This window comes from Mercenaria mercenaria, chromosome 9, assembly GCF_021730395.1.
Source record: "Mercenaria mercenaria strain notata chromosome 9, MADL_Memer_1, whole genome shotgun sequence".
Lineage (NCBI taxonomy): Eukaryota > Metazoa > Mollusca > Bivalvia > Venerida > Veneridae > Mercenaria > Mercenaria mercenaria.
The window spans coordinates 57,003,357-57,030,819 of record NC_069369.1 but is presented as its reverse complement, the minus strand read 5'-3'; the positions used below and the strand labels follow the sequence as shown (position 1 = coordinate 57,030,819).

General features: G+C 33.1%; 1 protein-coding gene across 3 annotated transcripts in view; it reads right to left on the bottom strand.

Annotated features, from left to right (window-relative positions):
- Positions 1–27,463, bottom strand: part of LOC123546209 (protein slit-like) — a 94,267-nt gene that overhangs the window by 24,560 nt on the left and 42,244 nt on the right. For all 3 annotated transcript variants that reach the window (XM_053551457.1, XM_053551459.1, XM_053551458.1), the window contains exons 5-13: positions 12,780–12,851; positions 9,144–9,215; positions 8,299–8,370; positions 6,781–6,944; positions 6,259–6,397; positions 3,436–3,507; positions 2,072–2,143; positions 1,539–1,610; positions 913–984 (exon numbers count right to left, since the gene is read on the bottom strand). In XM_053551457.1, coding sequence (XP_053407432.1) covers positions 913–984; positions 1,539–1,610; positions 2,072–2,143; positions 3,436–3,507; positions 6,259–6,397; positions 6,781–6,944; positions 8,299–8,370; positions 9,144–9,215; positions 12,780–12,851 — 807 coding nt within the window. The remainder of the gene's footprint in view (positions 1–912; positions 985–1,538; positions 1,611–2,071; positions 2,144–3,435; positions 3,508–6,258; positions 6,398–6,780; positions 6,945–8,298; positions 8,371–9,143; positions 9,216–12,779; positions 12,852–27,463) is intronic.

Genomic DNA, 27,463 nt, shown 5'->3' with positions numbered 1-27,463 from the left:
AAAAAAAAAAAAAAAAAAAAAAAAAAAAAAAAAAAAAAAAAAAATCAACCATTGATGGTTTCATTATATATATATATATACATGTATATATACCCGGATATATATTTATCATTATCAAAACAGAAATCAAAGACATTTCTAACGACAATTCAACAAAACAGATTGTTCAGATTTTCTTAAATATTTTAACAGTATCTTTTCTAAAACACCAGAATTTAGTTACATTTTCTCCAATCGTACTGGCCTCCAAATAAAAACGAAATCAAAATTAGCTCCTCTGTTTAGTAAATAGACTTTTATGATAACAAATCTGTTGATATTTTCATTGGCATGTTTTGGCTTGGTTCCTACTCCTTATCGCTTTTTCTTTCTTCGTATACTTACGATTGCTTTTATTATTGAGCAGGTTTGAAAGGTCTTCAAGTTTATGATTCCATTTTATCACTTTAAAATTGAAAATATGTTTAAAAACACTCAAACCAGTAGATTATTCCAGGTGTTTGGGTTCAATTTCCCTTGTACGATAGAGAAGAAATTCTCTTGGTATTTAGTAACATAATTCTCAATAGTTTGTTCAGATTAAATGCTAGAAGTTCAGAATTCAGAAGCGTTATAGAAGAGGCTACGGCTTTAACATCTGGGGATTGTTTATTTAAAACGTTGAGAAAAACATCCAGAATATGTTAAATAATAAACATTGTGGCATCAATCAACACATTTCACATGTTGGTTTTGTACAAAAGTAAATATATAGCGCTGCATGGAGTAAATTAATATAAACTTACATCAATCTACCTTGCTGCAAGTTTTTTTTTTCAGATAAAAAACAATTTAACAGACAGCTCATATTGAGTGTTTTATCTGGTGTTAATTATTTTCAACGGTGGTTGGGTTTAGATTTACGTTACTTACAACAAATTTAGACTTGTGAGATCTTTGAACGTCTCGACTGGAACACATGAAATTTTGTTTCTATTCAATAACCTGAAATAAAATAATAATACAAAATATAGAATACCAAACAAAATTGGACTGGGCAACTGAAATATATAAGGAGCAACACAATACCTTTGTTTGACCCGAATTAATTTTGTCTCAGTGAATTACAATGTTTAATTCATAAAAGTCCAACACATCACCTTTATAAAACATGTCAACGAATATTCCAAAGAGTAACATTAATGAATAATTCAGTCATTATAATAATTTGAAATTATATATAATTTTGTTTTATATATATAAACGCTCTTTAATGCAATTCATTAACCCTTAGCCTGCTGCAGGCGAATTTAACAGCCTTTGCAAACAGCTTGGAACCAGATCAGACGCCGATTAAATCGGCGTCTGATCAGGTTCCAAGCTGTTTGCTACTCTGACAATATTTCTTCCAATTTTGGAGCAAATTGAATGAACTTTACAATTTTAGCAGACGACATTTCCAGCAGACGACAATTTATCTAGCATGCTAAAGGTTAAGGTTTAATACGAGTGAATATAATAATAGTAACATACGTTACAAAAACGAATACGTTACTTACAAAAGTTGCAGAGATGACAGACCGTCAAATACGTTAAGTGGGAGTTCGGTTATCTTGTTCCCGTAGATTACCCTAAACAACAAAAACATTATCTTATTTTAATATGCTACTCTCAAAAAAGGGAAAGAAATGTTTCATAATCACCAAACATTATATTAAAACACAACCACAGAAATGTTTTCCTACATTAGATGCATCAACAATAAAGCCATTCCGTTGCCGTTGATTTAACTTACAATACATGACAGAAATGCTATGACGCTGAACAGTTTAACCAGAAATGCCATTAATTTTTCTGACAAGTTACTTTCTTGATGCAAATCACCTCTGCAGACAATAGCACAAGTTAAGAAATCGAGTTAAGTTTTCAGCTGTAATGGCAAAAGTGCGTTCCTTTAAGGAGCAGCAGTACGTTATATGCACAAGAAATATATATGGCGATGACGTCACATGTTGGAGACATGAAAAAGCAGTCACTCCCAACTACTTGTAAATTATCCATTGTACATAAACTAGAGTATACAAGTACTTACAGTGTATTCAAAGATGAAAGCCCAGCAAATGCTTCAGAGTCTATTACAACAATTTCGTTATTGCTTATATCACTGAAAAATAAATAAAAACGCTAATTACACCATACAAGTAATTACAGGTAATTGATATAAAAACAGGTAATTAGAGGGGAAAAGATTAAAGCTGTATTGCCTAGCTCATGCATGTCTGTACCGTAAAGTGTTTAGACTTCCTGGATTTGATACACTGTTAGTTATCCAAAAGACCGTTACTACTAAATAAAAGACGTTTTTCTTAGGTTTCAACAATTTACCTGAATGACTTTGATGATGTATCAGTGACCATAACACTTCCAAAGGTAAGGTCACCGTAGCACTTTTCTCAGTATAAGAACATAAGAACCAATGCAAACTTTATTTCTAATCTTTTTCTTCAAACGCTGAATACTTTTCTTAAAGGTACATTTTGCTTTGAATTTGCCGTGAATGTTCTACAATTTTCACATGTTGCTTTGATGCTCAATGCAATTAACTTATATTTGAAAGATTAATATACGCATAAAATGAGAATCAAATCAAGGGAAAACATAGAATTCATTCATAATTATAATAGTTATTTCATCAACTTTTATAGAGAAACGAAACTTTTATATTTTCTAAAAATAGCCATTGCAAGCGTTTGCTGATGAGTGCGTTTTTTTTTCAAAGAACCATTTATCCGTTTGGAAAATAAGAAATTTACCCATGTCATACGTGATTAGATTATTTGCGCACTGAATCAAGATGATTCTATTAGACGCGCCCCTTTTTGAGAATAAAGCTTTTCCAAATGACATTTTTGTGGCCAATTTGGCAGAATCTATTGAGTTAAGTAAGGCTTCATTTCCCAATATGTCAAATTACGACTTCGGTCTAACTGCTGCCGATCATATTGAGAGATGAAGTACACTTGGGAAAATGAGTCTGGAATTTTTATAAGGCATGCCCAATGTAGACAGACACGTTTTAGTGAAATATTTATTGTTTTCGTTTTTTTTTTTTATGTTTTTCGTATTCATGATTGAAGCGATGCAAAGGACATTGATAGTAAAATAAATTAATAAAAGTGGTTATTAACTCTGGACAAGCTGAACAGTTATTGCCAATTGTTGAATGGAAATAAATAGAAAATATTGGGAAAAGGAAACATAGGCCTTATAATGTATACATCTATAAATTTTGCAAGGATTTAAGAAGTCTTCGGGATGCTCCTGTAAGATGGCAAAATGATGAGAGACAATTTCTGTTGTCCTTCTATAGTACGTTTTAAAGTTTAAACAATGAACATTGAGCAGAATGACTATATCAGGTGTCGAGAATTCGGAAGTAATGTTTAATGTGCTTACATTCTTCTCAGTCTATGCATGTTTTCAAAGCTGCCCGCTCGTATTCTTGTAATTTTGTTTTGCTCTATCCGTCTGAAATATAAAGTCATACATCAATTTGTGAAGATGGATATACAATATGATGATACTAATTGATTAATTATGCATGCTGTGGTTGTGCAATCACCACTCCTTGCGACAACAGATTGGTCATGTGATATGAGACATGCCGATGACGTCATCATTGCAAACGAATGGCGTATGACGTTCTCCAGAAGGATGCGTCTGTATTATTAACGTCCAACGTTTAATACGTATTTCATTTAAATGATTACTGCAAAAAAGTGCTTTCTAACTGTTTATTAAAAAATGTGTTAAGCTGAAAATCTAAAACATATTGTAATGCTTCGTATATAAAGTTTGTGTTGATTTCCTTTTTCATATAAACAGCAAAATGCAAAACCTGCACACACTCCCCAGTATATGAGAAGAGTTTTGATGGATGAACTGTCACTTATAGATGATATGAACTACATAGGGCAAGTCCATTTTTCATCTCGAATTCAGCTATTAATCAACGCGTCAGATAAGGAAATAGATTATTATATTTTGTCTATTAGTCTCCCAACATGGTATATTCAGAGTGTATTTCCCACAGGAGAGAAAATGGCGGAAAATCAAGCGATTGAAAAAATGTTCGTCTGCGGAATCTTGTCCTGAGGCGGATGAACAACACAATTTTGCCATTTAATCATGTTTGTATATACATGTACCTTTTCATTAGGAGAGCATCCAATTTTACCTTTTTATTTTTTTTTTTATATATCGTCATGTCAGTGCAATAACTCAATAAGTGTATATACACTATATAAGCACTTATTGAGTTATTGCGCTGACATGACGATATATAAAAGTAATACCGTTTATTTTTCAAATTATCACTGCTTTTAAAGGAGGTACAGTCACAATTGTATTCTAACATCAACGATCAGTTTAAAATGTTTGAAAGACATTAAGCTTTTTGTGAATTTGAAACATAATTTACTCTACAAATTCTGAAATACCAATCACTCTATAACACTATAAATAATGATAAATGTTACTATGATGAATCAAATGTGAACCACATTTTTTTCTGGCATTGTTAAGGGTTATATCTGACATGAATTTCATGTTCGTATCTTTATTTGTGATTAGACCACATAAGATCGACACTTAACAAGGGAAAAGACAGATTTTTGTAAAATATTATCGGTTACAATTTTAGTATGACACAGATATTTGAGGTATCTAGAAAAAACAAACCATATGATTGATCGACCCACTATCTGCCATATGTCAAACTATTCATTTACATGTTCTATCATATATCAAAAACTTTTGAGGGTTTCAGGAACAAAGCAAACAGGAATCATTTTGTCTCAAATTTAAAAACACTTACTGGACTGTCCATCCCATTATCTCAAATTATCTTAAACACGTCCATAAATCATCTTTTAATCGGCCGTCCGTATCATTTTTATGAAAAGGTCATTTGAGGATAATTCGTTTATCATTTATATTAAACATTTCATGATTTATACCAGGCTGCTAGCCGTCAAATTTATCAGAATATATTAATTTTATATCATCTTCAGTATGAAATGTGGGATTCTCATGAATCTATCTTCGCACGCTGCACCGATGATTGTTGACGGGTTACAGAGTGCAGCTGGTTACCAGAAAAAAACAAACTTTCATGCTTCATTAAAACGTTGGAATGAAATTACGTGAACATTTAACAACATTAAGCATGTATCTTTCAATTGAAAATGCTTAATACGTTTCTATTGCATTCTACGGCATGTCTGCCATATGCAAAGAAGCATATACGTAAAACGGTGAATATGTTTACATGAGGTAACAATTAAAGGCTACATATTAACAATAAAAGAACTTGTTCTTTGTTTCATATAAAATTCAGCTACTTCAAAACAATTTTGATACAGTTTCTAGATTTTCACTCCGTCGTAGACCTATTTTCCACAAGATATCCATGCATTTGCTTAAACAAAACGAAAAGAAAAAGGAGTGTTGAATAGTATGCAGTGAAATGCAAGTAAACTGAAGTTATGTACCCTCATATTGTCGCATTTCAGAAAGCGGTCCGCAGAATAAACACCCTACTTTCATTTTCAAGTAAACAACTCGAAAACATGCGAATATTAGCATGAAAAGTGTCTTATTTTATGTAAAATTCATTCCACGAGAGAAATAATGCCCATTTGGCCCCCAGTTTACGTGCAATTGCGCGAAAAATGGAAAAGGATCTCTTTATTAGGGACTTCTTTCTACACCATGGAAGCACATTGTTGACCGAATTACTAAATGCTAAATACGTTGAACTATACATTCAAAATGAATAGTTGAAATTTTCTCGAAAAGAATGCAGTTTGCGTGAGTCTGAACGAGTTAACTAAACGTGCAGTTTTGAGTTCTAACCATGGTTGCAGATATTACTTTTCAAGAGGAAAGGTGTGGTGATTATGCAGAATAATTACTTCGTTACACCAGGTTGAAATCAAAATGTTTTCACATGCAACAGTCGTTTAATTGATTGCTGTTTTAGAATTTAATTGCAGTTTCTGCAGATGGTAAGTATTTCTGTTGAAACGGTAACATTGCAACTCTTAATTTACACATGTGGTGCAATAATCAGTACGATAAGTAAACAATATTACCTATTGTTTTTCAACACAATAGAAAATAAACGTGAAAACGAGACTCATGTTTTCCATGAGTTTTATTCTGCAGCAACAGTAAAGAACTGAAAACGAGATGAATTCAACAGAACAAGAGCCTTACAATTCAGTAGCATCAATCGGAAGAACCTCGGGTATTTCAGTCAAACCTCGGTCTCGGCAGTCTACGAAGGAACCCGTGCACGTGCATTCCTCTGGACAAATGGAATCTTCCTCGCATTGTGAAGAGGATGTATCAACATCTGTATAAAATACAGATCATTTCAAATACCACAATATCATATAAACTGACTTGTTTTCTGTTATATTTTTTCACTTCATATTATACAATCCCAAATATCAGCTCACAAGTTATAGGTTTTTTTCAAACATAACAATCATGGCTTTTATTTCTAAAGAATATATATATGTCAATGATACGCAAAAGTAATATGTCTACATTTAAAGCATTTACTTTAATTTCTAATACGACCTGTAACTAGTCTAGCGGTCAACTTTGTGACATAAGCATTATTAAGATGGCCTTTTAAAAAAAAGAAAAAAAAAAAGAATCGAAATAGGCAACAAAACAGATGACTGATTAAGTTGTTTTAAATAAACAGAGACCAAAGATCTAACTACAAACCATTGCATTTCAGATCTTGGTCTTGAATTCTGCTGAACAGTTTTCCCCGGAAGTTGACGGGCCCATAACACGTGAGATGTTTCGCTAAACGTTTTCTAGGTCGCAGCCACCTTGATAACCAGGTAAGGTGACAATCGCAGTTAAACTTGTTCTCCCGTAATCTCCTATAAAAATGTCAGAAAAAAATCTTAGAAGCAAGCCTGATTTATTCTAATTACAATATGAAGACGATACAGCATTGCAAATAACCACTGGTTGCTTTTCCATAAGGCTTTAAATTTTATGTTAAAAACAGATGATAGAGCTGTCCAGATAGATGTTATGCACAATTACATGATTAGAAAAATGCTACTTTTAATACAGCACATGAACTTTTACAGCCAGAGTCATAAAGGGAGGTAATCAAAAACAACGGATTCAGTAAAACTTTCTACTATGTTAAACAATATTCAAACCTTTGACAAATATCAAAGAAAACAATAATCAGAAATAGGATTCAACAAGACATTAATATACTTCATGTTCTTTACAGAAAATGTGGCAGCCACATTTTGAACAAAAGCATTATGGACCTTTAAAAGTACATCTTTAAAAGTAATGTGTAAAATTTGATTCAAGAAAATCATTCACTTAAATAGTTGAGGTGTACCTTTCCCTAAGGAATGCTTATGTATAATTATTTCCAAATGACAAGATATGTTTAAATGCCAATATGGATACAAGTGTAAGACCTTTCGCTTGATTCCATCAAGGTATTAGGTCAAATAACAGAACAATACAAAACTGGGTACTACTTGAATCCGCCAAAATGTGATTGGACTATTTAGTGTATGTATGTCTAACGTACAAAGTTACTGTATTAACTGTATCCAATATGCCACACTCAACCACATCATCTTTTATTAATCAGTTTATATATGCCAACTATTTATAACAATACTATAGCGAATTACAGATAATTCCAGCGCTTTGATTCAGAAATATCTAGTGATATCACCTGCGTGTTTCCTGGAATGATTCTATATTGTACACGTAAACCTAGTGCTTTATTTCTATGCGGACTACAGGATTATATGTGAGGTCAATACCCTTAAAACAAGAACATATGAGCCATGCCATGGGAAAACCAACATAGTGGGTTTGCGACCAGCATGGATCCAGACCAGCCTGCGCATCCGCGCAGTCTGGTCAGGATCCATCCTGTTCGCTTTCAGATCCTATTGCAATTAGAGAAACTGTTAGCGAACAGCATGGATCCTGACCAGACTGCGCGGATGCGCAGGCTGGTCTGGATCCATGCTGGTCGCAAACCCACTATGTTGGTTTTCTCATGGCACGGCTCAAATGTTGTCTCAAAATATGCGTATTACGTAACCATATAAACAAACATGTATTTACTTCTGGAACATACATGTATATGGAAACTATTCTTGCTGCGATCAGTAACAAACTCTGTTATATTATACGGGTATAAAAACACCATTTTTGATAATTTTTTAGATAAACCTATATACTTACAAAACTTTTAATCTTGTCATTCCGGTAAAAAGATTTTCTGGCAAAGAAGTTAAGTTATTATTGTTTAAAGTTCTGAAAAAAGAAACACATATGATTTTAATCAACCTGGGTTATTATACAGTTATTGTTTTATGTTCAGGTCAATATGTGTTACAGGTCCGTAAAAACACATATTGACCTCAACATAAGTCTATAATTGTTATTATTATATGCCCTTCTCAAATGCACTCATTTGACTGGCTCATCTTTCATGCATATAAGGGAAAGTGATATCACAAGAGTCAACACTTTTGCGGGTCAATATTGCTTTTTGCGGACCCGCGCGTGCACCCCTTTCGACCAATCAAATGAGCGCATTTGAGAAGGGTATATAATATAAGACATTAAATACAAAATTTCCACGGATAAACATCAAGTACAAAATATCATATATTTAGATTACTCTATAATCATTTAATTTCTCGGGGCACTAAATTTCGCGGGGTTTTCATAAACGAATATTTCGGGGGAACATGGATTCGTCGATTTCAATTTTAAAGATGAGATCAGTAGAAAATTGCCTGTTTGTCAGGATCTAGTTTCATGGACTGACGCAATTATGAATCATCAAAAATTAGTCCCCATTCACAGTATATATTATATAACTAACATTTTGCTATTAAAACAAGCTCGATAATATTATGTGGTTATTCAGATTTATATGTCATTTTGTCTTCACCACCGCCTGCTTTTAAAGCCAAAAACATCACCCAAAAAAGACCCTGTATGTAATAATATATCATAATTTAATACATTTATTATGACAGATAAAGTTGCTACGCATTTTTTACAAATATATTACTTACAAGTAAATCATTTCTTGCAGGTTTGAGATCGTAGCGTCAGATATACACGATATTTCATTATGATCCAGTTGTCTGAAATGTAAGATATGTGTGATCAAGATTAAAATGGTACGTGGAGGTCACAGCACAGTTAACTAAAATTGGTATATTATGGACCGTTCATTCGCCACTAACTTACTTATACTACACATTGGTATGTCACTTTCACCATTCGGGACATTTGTTTGCTATATATGATGAAAAGTATTCATCGGAAGTTAATTAACTTTAACCCTGCTGATTTTTTTTTATAATGAATTTGTCCACCTTTCAATTTGGACAGTACCATTACCTGCTAAAAGGGTTGTTTACCAAAAAGATACTGATTGAATTGATCTACACTGGTCTCAAAGGCAGAGTCAATTGTGTCCAGCATTATAAGGGTTAATCAATATACAGTAAAAGGGTGCTGGATTTATTTTTGGGTCCTAGACTGTCTATAAATGTTGTTTTTATCATATGTAGCAGCATTATTGACCAAACAAATGTGCCGAGTGCCTATGTTTCAGCTGAAATAAAACAGAACATATTTGGTATACAATAGCAACATAACCATTTTGAATAGTGAGAAACTCTCGTGCACGTGACATTCGCTTTTGAAAAACCGGGGTATAGTACACGCCTATCATACATGTACTTTATGACACTAGTCATATTTTATCTACGTGTTGTATTAATACATTACATTTTTCTCATTTTTACCTAGAAAAATGACGATTTTGTGGCCGAGTGACTCGGATTCTCCATAAATAACACTGAAATCGGTTGTAGCTATCTAAATCACCAAAGTTCCTATCAACTTAAATTATCTGTTCACTTGACGTACAATAAGCAAAACTTTTTTTCTCAGACGCAATTCAGTCACAATTCATAAAAGAAAGAGGTTTTGATAAATAGTGATTATGTGACAAATAAAGAAAATGACAATAAAAAGGATGAGCATGTAAGAGAATTGTTAAGATTTGAAAGAATAGTTGTGGTATTAAATATACCTTTCCTTTCAGGTCAAATATCAATGGTATATAGGCGTGTTTGCGTGCTCATTAGTTTAAGATTAGATATAACACGACAATAGAACGAAGAAAGCAAAAACCAATTTAGACACTTTAATGATTTTCAAATATCAAGATTACTGTCTATGTCACAATGGAATAAATTTGAGCTACGGAAAATTGTGAATTGTTGTATTAAAAGGACGTATTTAAAGCAATGGGGGTTCAGTCTTGAAATATCTCAAAAATGTATTCAAACATTACTAAATGTATAAACAAAATGAAGAAAATGAAAAACGGTCAATTTTGAAAAATATCTTTTAAGATAATTCTTTGAACATCCCCATTTTACTTCACTTATTGAAATTGTATGTTAAAATAATAGTTTATGCACGTATTTGCGTATTCATGTATTTCACTTAATTAAAATTCAAAGAATATTCTATTGTGATATTGAAAGGTTAAAATGTGGATGGGCTGTCCAAACCCTATTATACCAGTTACAGAGAAAGTGAACAGGGCTGTCTTCTGGGTCTCAAACCATAAAAGTAAATAAACTTTTTTTTCCTGTGTAACTATAAAGGCTTTTTTTGGATTTAAGTGTGAAATATATACGTGTGCACTTCATACAACCTGGAAAAAAGGAGTTATTTGTAAAAATAATCGAAGGGACACCTACATCTAAGTGGATCTCAATTGCGGAATATTTAAGTATGTTCCTAAATGACGGAATAATGACTGTTTATTCGATCTGAATATTTATTTACGCCAAGACCAGTGCAGTTCAGGTACAAACACGCCTGCAACAGTTAAAATTAAAACGACCCAGAACCAAGATCTTTGACTCGTACTTGTTCCATTAGATAGGATCTCTTTTACCAAACAGATATAAGCGTCATCAACAACAAAGTAGGAGCTGCATCATTATAAATTTGACACTATTCCAACAATTTCAAAAACCGTTTATCCTATTTCATTGACTTTAAATTATTTCTTATACTGCATCTTTAGAAAAGGCCATCTCATTTCCGTCGTAAACACATTTCGGAGTTAACCTTACTTTTGGTACATCCTAAGTACTTAATTTAAACGTCTAACTTCTGATCCTGCACATACGGCTTATCTTTTGCTTATCAGCAACACTTTCCACACTGTAATTCCAAAGATCCTTTTGAAGTACAGGTACCCCTTATAAAATAATGCTGTATTTACGGTGTATCTGCAGGGTCAAAAGAAACGAGCAATCAAGTATGCTCGTAAAACGTAATAGTTTTTCCCAGTTTTAGGAGTTTACGTATTTCTTACATTCTGTGATAAAATGTGCACCTTTACTTCAAAGTTACATGTCATATACCGCTATAGAAATTAATTTGTAAATAAAACGCATTTTACAGCGTCTGTAGTACATCGAGAATCAGTTGAATGTATTTTTACTGCCAAGAAAGAAGTTAATCAACGGGTTCCGTTTATTGAAGAGGAGTCTTAATTATTTAAACAGAATACATTTAATCACATTATGTAATTAAAGTCCTTTGAGGAAATTTTCCAATTTTACGGTCTCCAAGTTGTACCTTTGTTTAAAAGTGGTATAAGTAACAACGTATTTGTGGAAAAACGAGAGGTTAATGAAGATAATGAATTTAGAAGAAATCAAATTGAATTTTGGGGCTCCTCTGTATCGTCATTTCCTGAACTTCTTATGCATTTCATAAGATTACAGGTTTCATGAATTATTTAACCACATATACGTTTTTATGGGCTTTTTTGTGCTCGTCGTGCATTTAAAATTACATTACACAAAGATTCAACTTGCACTGCATGTTAACGTCTCCCAAAGTCTACATATCCTATGCTATTGAAAAGGTCCTTAGCAATTACGTTGCAGCATTAAAGAAACATTCAACTTAAGAAACATTTTGACAGAAAAATAAGTAACAAAAATTAGCGGCACGAGTCACTTCAATATAAACGATCATGTCATAATTTGTAACAAAAAAAGCTGTCCTTATCATCATTACATTATTTGTTACATCATATACTTTTACAAGGGGGTCCAAATGGACATAGAAAACTATTAATAGTCCATTTAGTATAGATGACACGGTGTCAAGCCATTTTGAAATATGTCACCCTGACGTTTATGCGCTGTGGACTAAATATTATACAAATTATAATTGTAATATATATGTACATTCATGTATACTTGTACAATATGGCATTTTTGAATCATGGGGCTCGATGTATACAAAGCGTGTCACTCAGTTTTAACATATGTGAGACGTCACGCTACAAGAAACGTCTTTAAGAACGATTTTCTTTGGCAAGCAACATTTGATCATGTCTTGAAGTCATGGGTTAATTAGTACAATATATTCACCAAAGACCAATTATATTATATAATTTCCAAAACAAAAGTAATTTGTTTTTAATCCCCAAGATTTCGGACACCCATTCGAGCGTCCACGAAAGGATCCTTTTAGCGTGGCGAGTCACATACACAATATTTCAAGACCTTACCATACCTATTTTTGTACAAATTCACACTACCAATATAATACACTTGCATCTTATATATTAACTGAACTGTTAAGAAAAAAATACTTACAAATTCTTTAAAACTTTCGAGCCTTTTAATGTTCGTCTTCCTATTCTTTTTATTTTGTTGAAACTCAAATCTCTGAAATATAGAAATACAGTATATATTATACCAAGTGTCAATAACCCGTAGCAAATTTCAAGCGGAGAAATTAGTTTTAATGTAGTTTTAACGAATATTATACGAAGATTAGTGAATTTTGTAGATATCATATTAAAATCTTAATTGAATCTCACCGCTGTGAATAGCATCTCTCAGTAACGTGTGTTTATCTTTTAATGAATGTGTGATGTAGAAAAAAAATACGGGAAAATGAAATTAAAGAAATACTATGATTTTATGGTATTCCAGTATGCGTTTGCGTATTCACACTTGAGGTACAAATGTTGCATTATTATGTCACATCGAATATTTGATATGATTGCATGATCATACTGAAGTGATATCTATCATAGTGATAGATACTCCGGTTTGTCAGAACCAATCACTTGTTTGCATAATTATTCAACTGTTGATACAATAAGTCCTGGCGATTTTTAGGGTGTGCGTTTTCATAAGACTATTATTATATCAAAATATGTAGAAGGATGAGTCTGTACCATGAGAAAAAATCTCTTGCAAACTCTGTGTGTGAGATCATTACGGGCTGGAGTGTATTGTGTTGTACTGAACAAATGGAGGATATAAAATGACATGAAATTATCGTTCTGTTGTCAATACAACGACCGGTGTAGTTGCTGACGCTAATTGACTGTTTATGTTCAACCCACGTCGGTGACCCTGTGACCACCTGTAGTGGACAGTAGTGGACATTACAGGACAATACAAGTGAGCAATTTAACATTCTCTAGGCGGGAGTGATAAGTAGCTGCTCGACAATCAGTCATAAATCACCCATTGTGAGCTGGAGACGAAAATCGTAGAAGAAATACTGTTTTTTTAGTTGGGTTTCATACTATATACGAAACCAAAAAAGGACAATGTAACGGATACACACTGCAATATAAGTGACTGGGAGGTTTTTCATTTCAAATAAGGGGCGGGTCGTTTTTTCCAGGGGTCATGAATCAGAAACCCACTTGGGTCATGACCAAGCTTCATAAAATCTGGATCCAGGAGACAGATTATAAGCAATGAATTAGCCTTAACTAACCTTACAAAACAAACATTTATATCAAACAGAACGACATTTTTCACCAGTCGTGAAATTGTTCGTATTATAAATTGCATTTACTGTGCCAATGCACATTTTTATAGTTTTCGCCTATAAATAAAATATATGTAATTGATATGTTATTCAATATGAAGACAAAAGTTGACACCAATTCACATAAACCTAACCACAACTATATCATCTGTAAGCGATGACGTGTTGTTGCCAACTATAAATCAAAACATTGTTCAGTACAAAAACAATCACACACGTATCATATACAAAATGTATAATATATGTAAATTGAGTTCATACAAGTAAGTTGAAGAATTAACTTTAAGTAAATGTTATGCCATACTTGAAACGTTATCGAAGACTAAGATGCCTTTACTAATCCACCCGAAGGTTGTTCACCCAGATAACACAAAGGCAAAGAGGTATAAATTATTAGTAGTCAGATGAATAATACTCGTATATCAAAACATTAAGTCGGTAGGTATCCGAAAATTGATTTGTCCGAAACAAGTACTAGATGAAGGCGAAACAAGTACTAATTGAAGGCGAAACAAAAATTTTATGAACTGTGTTGGCACACTATCTCTACTGAGACTTATTTCATGCCGAAACTGCGCCCGAAGGAGATAAATGAGTTTATTAAAGACATAACGGATTGTATAAATGATACTGCAATTTAGTTTCTAATCTTCATCGAACATAAACTTGTTTTCATTAAGTTCAATCAACAATATATCTAAACAGAGCAACATAACAAAACAGGGGAACACATTTAATTGACACGAAAATATATTCATCTATGCTTATCATGTGAGATCCAAGCACGAATTATGTTTTTGTATTTTCTTTTTGTATTTTATTGTCGAAGTTTTCTATCCCCCTTCACTCCAACAAAAATGTCAAAATGGTAAGATATCATAAAATATGCAAAGAATGAATTAAAGACGTATTTATTGACTGCAAAACTTCGCATATCAGAGATCGGACAGTAAAGATAACAGGAATTCTATCGCCAAATGTGAAAAAGGAACCCTATCATACTGTAATATACAACCAATAACATGTCACAATCAGAGCTAATGAGAACTTAAATTGATTTTAAACAATGATATGTTTATTTATTAAACGTTGTCAAACGCTGTCAAAAAATCAACGAAGCGACAGAATAACCGCTCGTTTTCCACTTCACTGTAATACCTCGTATTGAGAACTTGTGTTTTATAAAGGTCCCACTTGTGGCTCATAACCCGATTTCATGTATCATTTAATGAATACAAAGCACGACAAGAGTACTGTATACCCAACTAATCGGCCATGTGGCGGTAATCTTAATTAAATTATTTTCTGCCTGAGCACGCACTAAAACACCAGAACACAAAACTAAAATGCTATCGTGCCGTAGCGATATACTTCACATAACTTTGTATTATGTAAACATAATGTAGTCTAACAGTATGTTCTTCAGTATCTACTACTTTTGCAGTAATTTGATTAGTTTTAGTGTATATTTAAGTGTTCTGATACAGACTTATTTAAAACTGATTCCAGACTAGGGTTCTGAGAGACGTCGTAACATATTTGGTCAAATTACGGGCATCAGCCATTCAATATATTTTATTTGTTATAAATAACATTCAAATTTACATTCAAATCATGATTGATACAAATCTAATAACCCCTGTTCTAATCTCACGGTGTGAAGAAAACAGCAATATGTACCTAAGCTGCAATCCGGATTTTAATTGCAATACTTTTTTTTATTTTGATAGAAAAACTACAAAACTGACAAAATACGATTTCTCTTATATCATGTAGACCTATAGATAAATGATAATGAGTGATTACAAAACATAACTTGAATTTATCAGCTCACTTTTATTTCACTTTATTTCAATTTTTATCCAATATTAGTATTTTCAGGGTAATTTTGGAGATTAAGTGACTGTTCAAATTGGTGCATGATGTAGTTCAAAACTATAATTTTTCAGTTATCTCCCTCAGATCTATGAATGCTTGTTAACACGAGACGAACGTGTCAGTCGGCGATGAAATTCGGAAGCATCCATCGATATGATACCATCTTAAAGCCACTGGTGGTAGAACTGTATCAGAGGTGATTTATGCTTGTTTTTTTATTGGTATATATCTGATAAAGACCCAAGAAATGTAAATGTATAATACTTTTATGTAAGACAGACCTTCACGTGGCATGATTTCATAATCTTTAGCTATAAATTTATAGCAAAATATCAGTCTGATACTTGATAAATAAGTGGCAATAAGTAGAAAAGGCATGATTTAGAATTTTAAAAATGCAAATAAAAACAGTGGTAGAGTTTTGTTTATACCCAAATATCAAGTCTATAAGTTAAGGATCTGTCTTATTCCGACATAATTTGGAACTTGGAATATATCTTTGCATATCTTTTGGTTAAATAAGAGGCTTTGAAAACAATTAAAGAAGGATTCTGTGCGATTTATGATTTTGTAGTACACAAGCGTACAGCAGTAAAGGAGCTTAACTTGAGATCTACTTGCCAAGATTTATTATATAGTATACAATGTATACGAGAAATAAAAATGAAATAAGTGAATTTATTCTATTATTTGAAGTATCTGTCAAAACAAGCTGTTCAAACACGAATGGAATTGGAGAAAAAAAATAACTGGACAATTTCTATAATTCTGCGATGAATAATGTGGATACAATTGGTCAGTGGAATAGCTGGGACCCCACTGACAAGCTATATCTCGTGTTCTTTGAGTCTTACGGAAACCTTCAACGATTTTTTTTTTAACTTGAGCTGACTTTGACTGAATTATCAATGAAATACCAAACTTACAAACTGCATGGCGATGAGTTTCTATAAACATATAGCACCGTGTATAAACATGAAATAATGATCTAAAAAAATTACATATTCACAGACCTACGATATCTAAGTACTTGGTTTGGATCCAAAGATTCCATTGACCAAAATTACAAATTGGCATCAATTACAACAATAGACGCAGTACAGATCGAGCAAATAACATTACACAGGTTCTGGCGTAATCTTGAAAAGCAATGAAATGAGTACTTCTGACAAAAACACGCCGATGTGCCAACTTACACTTAGTAAGACAGAATTTCTATCAATATTTCTGAATCTTACACCACTGACTTCATATTTTCAGGTAGACGGAAATAGAAAAAAATATTTAAAAAATATTGAAGGAAAGATACACTCCGCTGAAAACAATATATAAGGTAAAACTATTTCTTTTCGAATTGAACGAACTTCTGTTTTACTTGCAATAACGTACCAAGTTAATGGTGTTCTGTTAGGGCCATTGTTTTCCCGCTCGTTTTAACCAGGTTCGCTATCAATATCACTCGTACAAACCGTGTTTCGCGACCCCGCCCTTTCCAGTTTGCGTGTGTTGGGAGTATATGTGTGTGTAGGAAGGAAGGGGGTGGGGGGGGGGCTAGATGGCCCTAACGTTGGTTTAAACAATATTTTATTCATCAAATAGCATGTGATTATACAATATATATTACAAAAGCAAGGGATCGAGAAGTAAGCTAATAAACTTTTTTAGAAACTCTTTCCCGAACGTTTTTGCTCTGGCATGCTGACTAACGGTTGGTCGGTTTGTTCTACACAAGTCGCCTGTGTTGGCGGGATTTAAAATAAAAAGGCCAACAAAAACAAATCAAAGGCCTGAATGGCCTGAGTCGGCTAATGATTGATGTACTGACAGTATAGTCTACCAGTTTCAGTTTGTTTTTAGTGTTTTTCTTAAAATTTCATAACACAGCTCGATATTTACCCAAAATATTATATCCGGATACGATTACACTTTTCTCCAGTTTGAACAATATATTTTACAAATTGTGATGATATGAAGACATTTAGCAGCAATTGGCAGTATCTGACATTGAAGTTTACGGTTAAAATTACCTCTTATTTAAATCTTTTCATAAAAAAGTTGTTTCGTTTCGCCAAACATAGACGATCTACTTTCGATTTCAAAAACTACAAGAAAATACAATTTAATGTTTCGCCGATTTGTTTATTTCTCGAAAAATAAGAATTAAAATCATTTTTAATATCAGTAGTAACTAAACAAACCAGTAAGAGCTTCTTCTTCCGATAATTTATCCGTTTACTGACTGCAAAATTCAACCCACGCAAAGTTTATAGAAATCATTCGATGCGTGTTTACGTTCAATGTGGGAGAATTAAGGCTGATCGGCTATGTTACCTAACGCATCCAGACGATTCAGATTTTGTTTTTAAAAAGCATTGTGTGCGTTTCTGTAATTTTATATACGTTTTTATACGCTTAGAAATTATCAGACATGCGTATTTGCATTATTTCTATACGTAATTTACGCTAATACGCATCTTATCTGGAGCCCTGCTGGAACTATTTTTTGTCTTTCGCTGGATGTTACCCAAGCTTTGTAAGCCTGCGCAATTCTTGAAATGCACATTTATGCTTAATGAGTTACATTCGAGAATTGCACAATTACAAGTCATAAATATGACAGATTACATCGTATATTGGTCATAGCAAAGGGAATTGACACAACTTAACTTATTCATGCAGTGAACTGTTTGAAATTTGAGAAATCTAATGGAACTACATCCCTTCACATGCTATTCGGTCCGTTTAGAGAATCGTTGGATAGCAAGGACTCGTCAAAAGGCTTTCAGCCTTTACCCGACTCAAAAACTGACTAGTTCTGAACTAGCAAAGACAATAAATTAACTACAATATAGGTCAGCTTTGTATATAATATCAGTGTGTATTGTACGGAAAATATGCCCTTAAAGGTATTTTCTGTAATACATTCATTTTTCGTACCCGCTTATTAATTAGAATGCATTTTCCATTTTTTATAAAGTTGTTTTGAAATGAACAAAGGCTAAGGACTGTCATGAAGGTGTTGATGTGTAAGACTGGTCATAAATTAAAGGTTTCCCTCCTAGCTGTCTCTGGGCAACATATTGTCGAATACTGAACACCCTTAGTCATTTGTTAACTTCATAAACTCACAATTATAATAAACGATTCATTAACAAACGTGTTCTAAAGGTATTTTGTGTGACCTATTTTAAGGTAAACGGTCGAAACATTTGAATGTGTATTCTTGTGCACTTTCTAATACTTTTAGGCTCTTCAACTTCTGCTCCGAATCACAAAATTGTAAATGGCTTACCTATACGACAAAGAGGAACTAGTTATGATGTAAAGGTCTGTCTATTGCCCCGAAAAGCAGTAAACTACCCAATAATGTTTTAGCTGAATTAATGCAATCAACTGAAACATTGTTTAACAGTATGCTATTTTAGTCGTTCTTAACGCTTAACATGTTATTAACCCTAAATAAACGCGGAAACAGCTTGGCCTTGTAAGATGTCAATCTTTTGTATTTGCCTATGTTTTTGAAGGGTTTTAATACCTCCATTAACTCAAAAAAGAGGTTGGATTGTTAGTTTTTACCTCATTTAGTGCATCAAATTGTCTTTGCGGGCGTTCCGGGGTCGCGCGTGCTCATGTAACACGTGCACATCTATCATCCAATCTTTCATACCATGTTGTTAAGTCGTAAAGTTATCTTAAAATTGACAGGATGGTTCGTATAGAAAAATATAAAAAAGCCGTGAGATTTAATTTTATATTGTGAATTAGTAGTGTTTGCCAAAAAAAAACTCAAAGAAGCAAAAAAAAAAAAAAAAATAATGACATAATATCCTAATAGTATACAGTATCTTAACAAATCTTTTCATTTCACACCTGAGAGTTTTAACCGATCTGTTAGGATAGAAAGTAGTTTTTAACATAATCACTGAGGTCTTTTACATCCATTTGAAGATGTTATCTTACCCCGTAAAAACCGATGCTGTCATCTTAATCAAGGATTTTGTCGCTTTGTGGATTTACAACATTTTTTTCAGCCAGTTTAGTTCACATTTATGACACAGGTATTTAAAGGCTTTTCATTTCAAAGTAGATCTGATGCGAATGATTAACTCAAATAATCATACTTATTATGTACATGACATTGTATTTTGTATACTAGTAATAGGGTGAACAGACTAATTCTTCAATAAAACATCATTATTTATATTAAAATTTGTAGTCATATTCTGCATTCTGTTGACTATAAGTGGCAATTTCAAACTGAAGAGTACCCTTTGCATATTTTTAATCAAGCCAATCAGTTTTAACCTTTATCCCTCAAATACATGTTCTATTGAAGACAGTTTGGATCGCAATAGTAATATTAAATAAAAATTGTTTAAGAGATTAAAGACATAAATGCCCTCACCCGCTGCCTTGATCGTAACTTAATCGAGGTAAAATTCCCGAATCATTAAAATACAGCTTTTACCATGCATAAATGAACAACCTTAGTATTTCTACTTTTCTCTCATTTTCTTCATAAATCATGAAATTTGTTCAAGACCTTGAAATTCTAATACACGCCCGAGACAAAAAAAAAAAACTTTTCTTGAGCACATTTTCATTACAGAAACAATGCATGTCTCGATTTGCAACAAGACCTCCTAATTTTCTGAATTACGTCGGTAAGTATCGGATAAACAACAGCAGTCTCAGACGTTCTTATCTTCAGGATAATTATTTCACGAGTCTGCCTTCAAATACCATTGATACAAGAACATTATGCGATTTTATTATTACCATGCACAGATACTGATTAATTGTAGAATTCCCATAACATTTTCCACGTGTCTACTATCGTAAACTTATCATATTTGTACAATAAAGCGAGCGTCCTAACTTTGATATCAGAACAATGAGATACCACTACCACTTGTTTACAATACGTTCAGGAACTACCACTTGTTTACAATACGTTGAGAAACTACCACTTGTTTACAATACGTTCAGAAACTAGTACTTGTGTACCATACGTAGAGAAACTACCACTTGTTTACAATACGTTGAGGGACTACCACTTGTTTACAATACGTTCAGGAACTATCACTTGTTTACAAAACGTTGAGAAACTACTACTTGTTACAATACGTCGAGAAACACTACTACTTGTTACAATACGTTGAGAAACTACCACTTGTTTACAATACGTTCAGAAACTACCACTTGTTTACAATACGTTCAGAAACTACCACTTGTTTACAATACGTTCAGAAACTACTACTTGTTACAATACGTTGAGAAACTACCACTTGTTTACAATACGTTCAGAAACTACCACTTGTTTACAATACGATTAGAAACTACCACTTGTTTACAATACGATTAGAAACTACCACTTGATTACAATAATTCCAGAAACTATCACTTGTGTACAATACGTCTAGAAACTACCACTTGTTTACAATACGTAGAGAAACTACCACTTGTTTACAATACGTTGAGGAACTACCACTTGTTTACAATACGTTGAGGAACTACCACTTGTTTACAATACGTAGAGAAACTACCACTTAACTACAATACGTTGAGGAACTACCACTTGTTTACAATACGTTCAGAAACTACTACTTGTTACAATACGTTGAGAAACTACCACTTGTTTACAATACGATTAGAAACTACCACTTGTTACAATAAGTCCAGAAACTACCACTTGTTTGCAATACGTTCAGAAAGTACTATACTTGTTTACAATACGATTAGAAACTACCACTTGATTACAATAAGTCCAGAAACTACCACTTGTTACAGTAAGTCCAGAAACTATCACTTGATTACAATACGTTCAGAAACTACCACTTGTGTACAATACGTTCAAAAACTACCACTAGTCTTGTTACAATAAGTCCAGAAACTACCGCTTGATTACAATAAGTCCAGAAACTACCACTTGTGTACAATACGTTCAGAAACTACCACTTGTGTACAATACGTTCAAAAACTACCACTTGTTTACAATAAGTTGTATTGACCTAGGTATATTCTTAACATTTTTAAATTTACAATAATGTAATTCTTATAATATCCTTGATATTTCTATCATTTCAAGAAATGTTTATGTGACTGTTGCCAGCTATTATCTGATTTAATGAGAGAGAAAGAAAAGCTTTAATCGTTATGTATGTAACAACTGCACAGCATGCGTGTGACAAAATGAACTAATTAACTGTATTGACCTGCCATTGTTTTGCTTATAGATAAAAAATACCGACAAGATTAATTAATAGCATACCAATGTCAGAAATATAGTCTATATTTCATAAGATATATCGGCAATGACAATAACGTTATAAACAATGATGCAGCAAAATAGTTTATAAAGCCTCATTATAAGTTAAAATAACAAAAAGCACACGGCATTACTAATGATTATGACAACACAGAAAATTAACGTATGAAAAAGATTAAAATTGAAACGATAATAAAGAATAATAGAACGATAAATTTAAAATGACAAATGACATCCTGTCTTTAAAATGCATATTTTTTCCTGGAAATATACAGAATTGAAAACAAACATTGGTTTGTGGTTATTGTCTCCATTACTCAGATAAAACCACAAGTGACAAGGTCGACCATAGGTAGACAAAGTTGATGACCAGGGTGTAAAGCCAGAAACTGAACACTGAACTTTCATTACTTTTTGCTTGCTCTCTCTCTCTCTCTCTCTCTCTCTCTCTCTCTCTCTTTACCAGTGAGACATACTACAATACTTTGTTTCTACAGGAAAAGAATCACGTTAACATCAGTGCCTATTTCAACTTGGTTACAGCTTTTAACATTAAATTCGTATATTTTCATTTGCTAGACAAAATTGTAAAATAAGTTTCTTTGTTAGTATCAAAACAATAAACCAAGCAGGGCAATAAATCATACAAATTATTAGATTTCCGTTGGTTTATATTACATTTATCATATGGGCTGGAAAGATATACCACTTTTAGCTGCGGATTTCACGTTTCTGTAATTCATATTAACCTAAATGAGATAACCTGCTAAAATTTGGTTCAAAGCATATAAAACAAGTACAAAGTAGATTACTAAGAACAGTAAGGAGTTATTATGCAGCATTAGACGTCTTTCTATGCTTGAGATTGTTACGGCGAGGGATAGGTCTGGATTTCTGCTGTGATAACTGTATATATACATCATGTACTCACTTGTTCCACTTGACCATAAGTACTCACAACTCATAATATTCATTTTTACGACATCAAATAATATTTTACGACATTCGATTGCTTTGAACTATTGCAATAACCACGCGCGAGTTCTCGTAAATAACGTGCTTTACATCGGCTTACCAATGCTCAGTATCAATTCAAGATTATCAAAAGTGATCTTAACAGCAATCAAATGTAATGTAAGTCTTTCAATGTGTGAAACGGATACATACGTACAAAGCCAGAGAACTGTCTTTGAATAGTAAATCTTGCTTCTATTTTTGATAATAAAGTCACTTGTAACAATGGAAATTACAACCGTCTAAAACCTGGTTGTTCTGTCTATGAACACATGATTTCTACGTAAAAAATAATACTTAAAATTTCATTAAACTCATATTCATTGAATATCTAATGTTAACCTTTAGCAAACTCTGACCAGTGGATAACCTAGTCGTCTAAGATTTGAACTCTGATAATGTCCGAACCGCGCACATCAAGGTCCAGGTGCAGCATTGTTAGCTACCTCGACGTGACAGCTTATATTGTCAAAGTCCTTTGCAAAGGAAACACCCACAGGAAGCTGTATTATCTGCATATTTCTATCAACATCCCATTACGCTAAAATTACTGTAATCCTTAGTTGTAAATTTGCCAATTACTTCAATTGTATGACAACATGCTATCCTTTGTAAATGCGTGTGTTCCACACTAATGCATAGAGAAAATTGCGTAACTGTTTCTTTCTTTAACATTTCTGGAATAAAATCTATATGCAGAGGGATTTATCCGTGAATAGAATAGACAAAAAACATGGAACAGAAAAAAGAAACAATTTTACAGTGCTGACATTGCATTCTAGATAAATACTCGACATTGTTTATATCTGTAAGACATTATTTACCCTCCATCACTTAAGACATAAATCTTACAATTCATTTTGCTTGTATTGTTAATTGTGTTTCCAGGTAAATCGTTGCAAGGTATTACAAAACAGCTGCATCGTACACAGTGCATTCAATATATTTACTACATTTCACATATTGTCACTGTATCTGCTTTTCCAAGAAGTAAACGCAACGATTGCAAAAAACAAGGACCACGATTCAATGCATACACCGTGTCCTAAGAACGTAAAGTCCCCACAAAGTGAAAGTCCTCGCTAAGTACAAGTCCCCGCAAACTGAAAGTCCCGCAAACTGGAAGTCCCCTTAAAGCAGCAAATTGTATGGATGATATACAAACAAACATGGGAAAGTAATAGTTTAGTACCACATAGATAAGTCATCAGGCCAGTAATTTTGGATTAGCACCACCAAAATCGATTACAGTGTGGCCCCGTAAATAGTTGGGAGGTCTTGTACGGCGCGGGGTAACAATAATGGACGCGGTTGTAAATGAACACAGGACCTCCAATGAGGTATACATTAAGTCTCCTTGACGGAGACTGAACATTTAGAACGTATCAATCAATTCCTAAAGAATGGCATTATAACAATGTCACGCCATAAATAACATTTGTCTTATACTAAATACGCAATTCTATTGAGACAATAACTTCCCGACAGGCCGCGACATTTGCCAAAACATCTAGAACATAGCGCATAACATAGTCTGTAAAATTATAACGACACCATAAATAATATTTCCGAATTATTGAGATGTAGCTTTCCAAGCCAAACATACGCCTGGAAATGATTTAGTATTGAACAGAAATTAAAGGAAAAACGTTGCAACTTTGATTCTATTTACATTAAGAAAATTACAATTGCAGGCGTACGCCACGTGGTGTATTATATTTATTGTTATTGGCAACAAAATGCGTGTGAAATAAGCACCAAATTTTGTGGCAGGCTTTGCCTTCTGGCATCGATAGAGAATGGTATAATAATCATAGTTTGCTCTAATTGGGCTACCGGAGACAAATTCTGCTTTATAGATGAGCAAAGACTTTTGGGAGTTTGGATCTATATGAATCATACACATGTTTAAGCATTGAGTTGGAGAACATTTAAGAGACATAACATTTTGATATCAGAAAAGACTGACGTAAACTTTACTCTTGAATGCGTATAGTTCAGAAACTTCAACTCATTACTTCGTGAATATAGTTGTTAAAGCATGAGTGTTTTAGTAAAATAATCTATTTCCTGAAAACGGCAAAGTTGTTACCAAACAGTTCAAGTGTTTCATAGATGTTAAGGTGTACAACAATATTGCATGGTATATCTGGATACGATTCTATCTTTTGACAACCTACTCCTGTTTAATACATAAAACATTTTTCACCTCAGTAGAGCCTTCAATGATCACATAACCAAACCTTTATCTCCTATTTTCATGTCGATGGTTTTATGTATCTCAATGAATTTCATTACAACAACATACAATAAGTAAATTACCAAACATTTTCGTTATATAATTGGTTTTAAATTTCTTTTTCTTTCACCTGTCTTACATTGAAAGCCGTAGCAGAAAGAAGCCCTTGTATTTTGACTTCTTCGAAAAACTGCGAAACTGTTAACAACGTTGCAATATTAGAGGTAGTACAATACGTAGTTTTAACGTTCTTATTTATGTTGATCTAGTTTACGTAAAACTAAATTAGCATTGTTTTGCTACCACATTTGAGTTTTCAATACAATATTTTTTAACAAAAGAAAAGAATATGTTTTTCATCCTTTCCAATTTGTAAGTCTTCATTTCATACGTCTTTTTATAATCGTGATTATTCTCAGAAAATACCAGTCTATGCGTGTAAAAATACATATAACTTATTTCTATTTGGTGTAGCGTTGAACAGACTATCTATATATACGTACAACGTCTTTCTGGTGTAGCCTTGTTAACATTGATGCCAACCCAGACAAGTTCAGTTAATTTCTCAACGTTTACTAGACCAAGAAAGTCTGAGGACTCTCTCTACTGTGTTTATGACATTACCAATAGCCTCTCCATACATGTGTACTTGATACGGATAAGAGACAATGGTACAACCATAAAACAGGCAAAGGCCACTTGTTAGCCAATTTGTAAGCAGATGAACATAATCAAGTAAAGCATCAAATTCTTGAAAAAATAGGGGAAGTTAAGTCTGACAAAAAGTGAGTGAAGACATCATGACTCCTCTATTCGTGTCACTGCGGCTATACGATTGTAATTTATATCCAGAGGCGTCCTCCTAAAAGCCAAGGGGGAGCTTACGCGTGATTTTCCAACTGGGTATCATTTTCAGGGATAAAGCCCGTAATCCTATCCTCAAATAAACGGTAAGATTATTCCCCCTCTTATTGTACTGTCGATCAAACGTCCTAGTTCAGAGGTTTGGAGGGAGAAAAAATAGTTGAAAATGCGTTATAGTCGAGAGAAAGTGTAAGGACGTTTGGAGGGAGTACAAATGTTGGAAACACGCCCCAGCTTCGCTGAAGTTTAAGGAATTTAGTGAGAAATGCGTTCTTGTTTGGAAAAAAAAGGTTTTAGGAAGTTTGCAGGAGTTAAAATAGTTGGAAATGCGTTCTCTGTGTTATACAAAGTACCAAATGACATGCAGTTAACATGCTTTACATAACAGAAGTGAGTGGTGGAAATGTAAGAGAGAATTTTACTAGGAAAACCAGACACGTGCAAAAACTGCACGCGATTGTGGAGATTGTTCAATCTTAACGATGTTTGTCTATCACTGACATACACGACTACAGAAAAGCAAGATACGAAATCTTATGTGAATTAAAACCATCGATATGTATACTTTTGACAGTAAAATTGATTGAGTCTCCATTTTAAATTCATTTTATCATTAATACTGCACATGTGTTGGGCTTTTGAAATGTGCACCGTTGATACATTCTAGGTCAGGCAATAAGGGTTTCTCTGTTTTATGAATGGAGAGAGAAAATTTTGTCTCTATTCAAACAAATTTAATATAGTTGACAAAAAATATTTTCAAACATATAATAAAAATTATTAAAGATTAAAACTAATCATTTAAGATTTGATGACATGTTTTCATCAATAGATAATCTGTTATTACGAAACTAATATTGCCAATGATGTGTTTTATATATTGTATTTTCATTCATATTTAACTAAGAGGCTCTTTAATTTATTTTGACATTTATAATGGTATGCAATTGAAGTTACATACTTCACACGAAAACAAGCACTTCAGTATTCAATTTCCAAATTGTTATGAAAGAAAACATACAAATGTAAATTTACCCAAGATTTACAACAAAAATGTTCTTATCTAACTGAAAATCACTGTTTGTAAAGTGTCACAAAGATCTAAATTTCAAACTTCGTTCAGACTTAGTGTAGTATCTTCTGAAATGGAAAACCACAACTTGACTGCGATCCTACGGGTGGCTGCTTCGGACAGGAGCCTAGACTATTCTATTATACTAAAG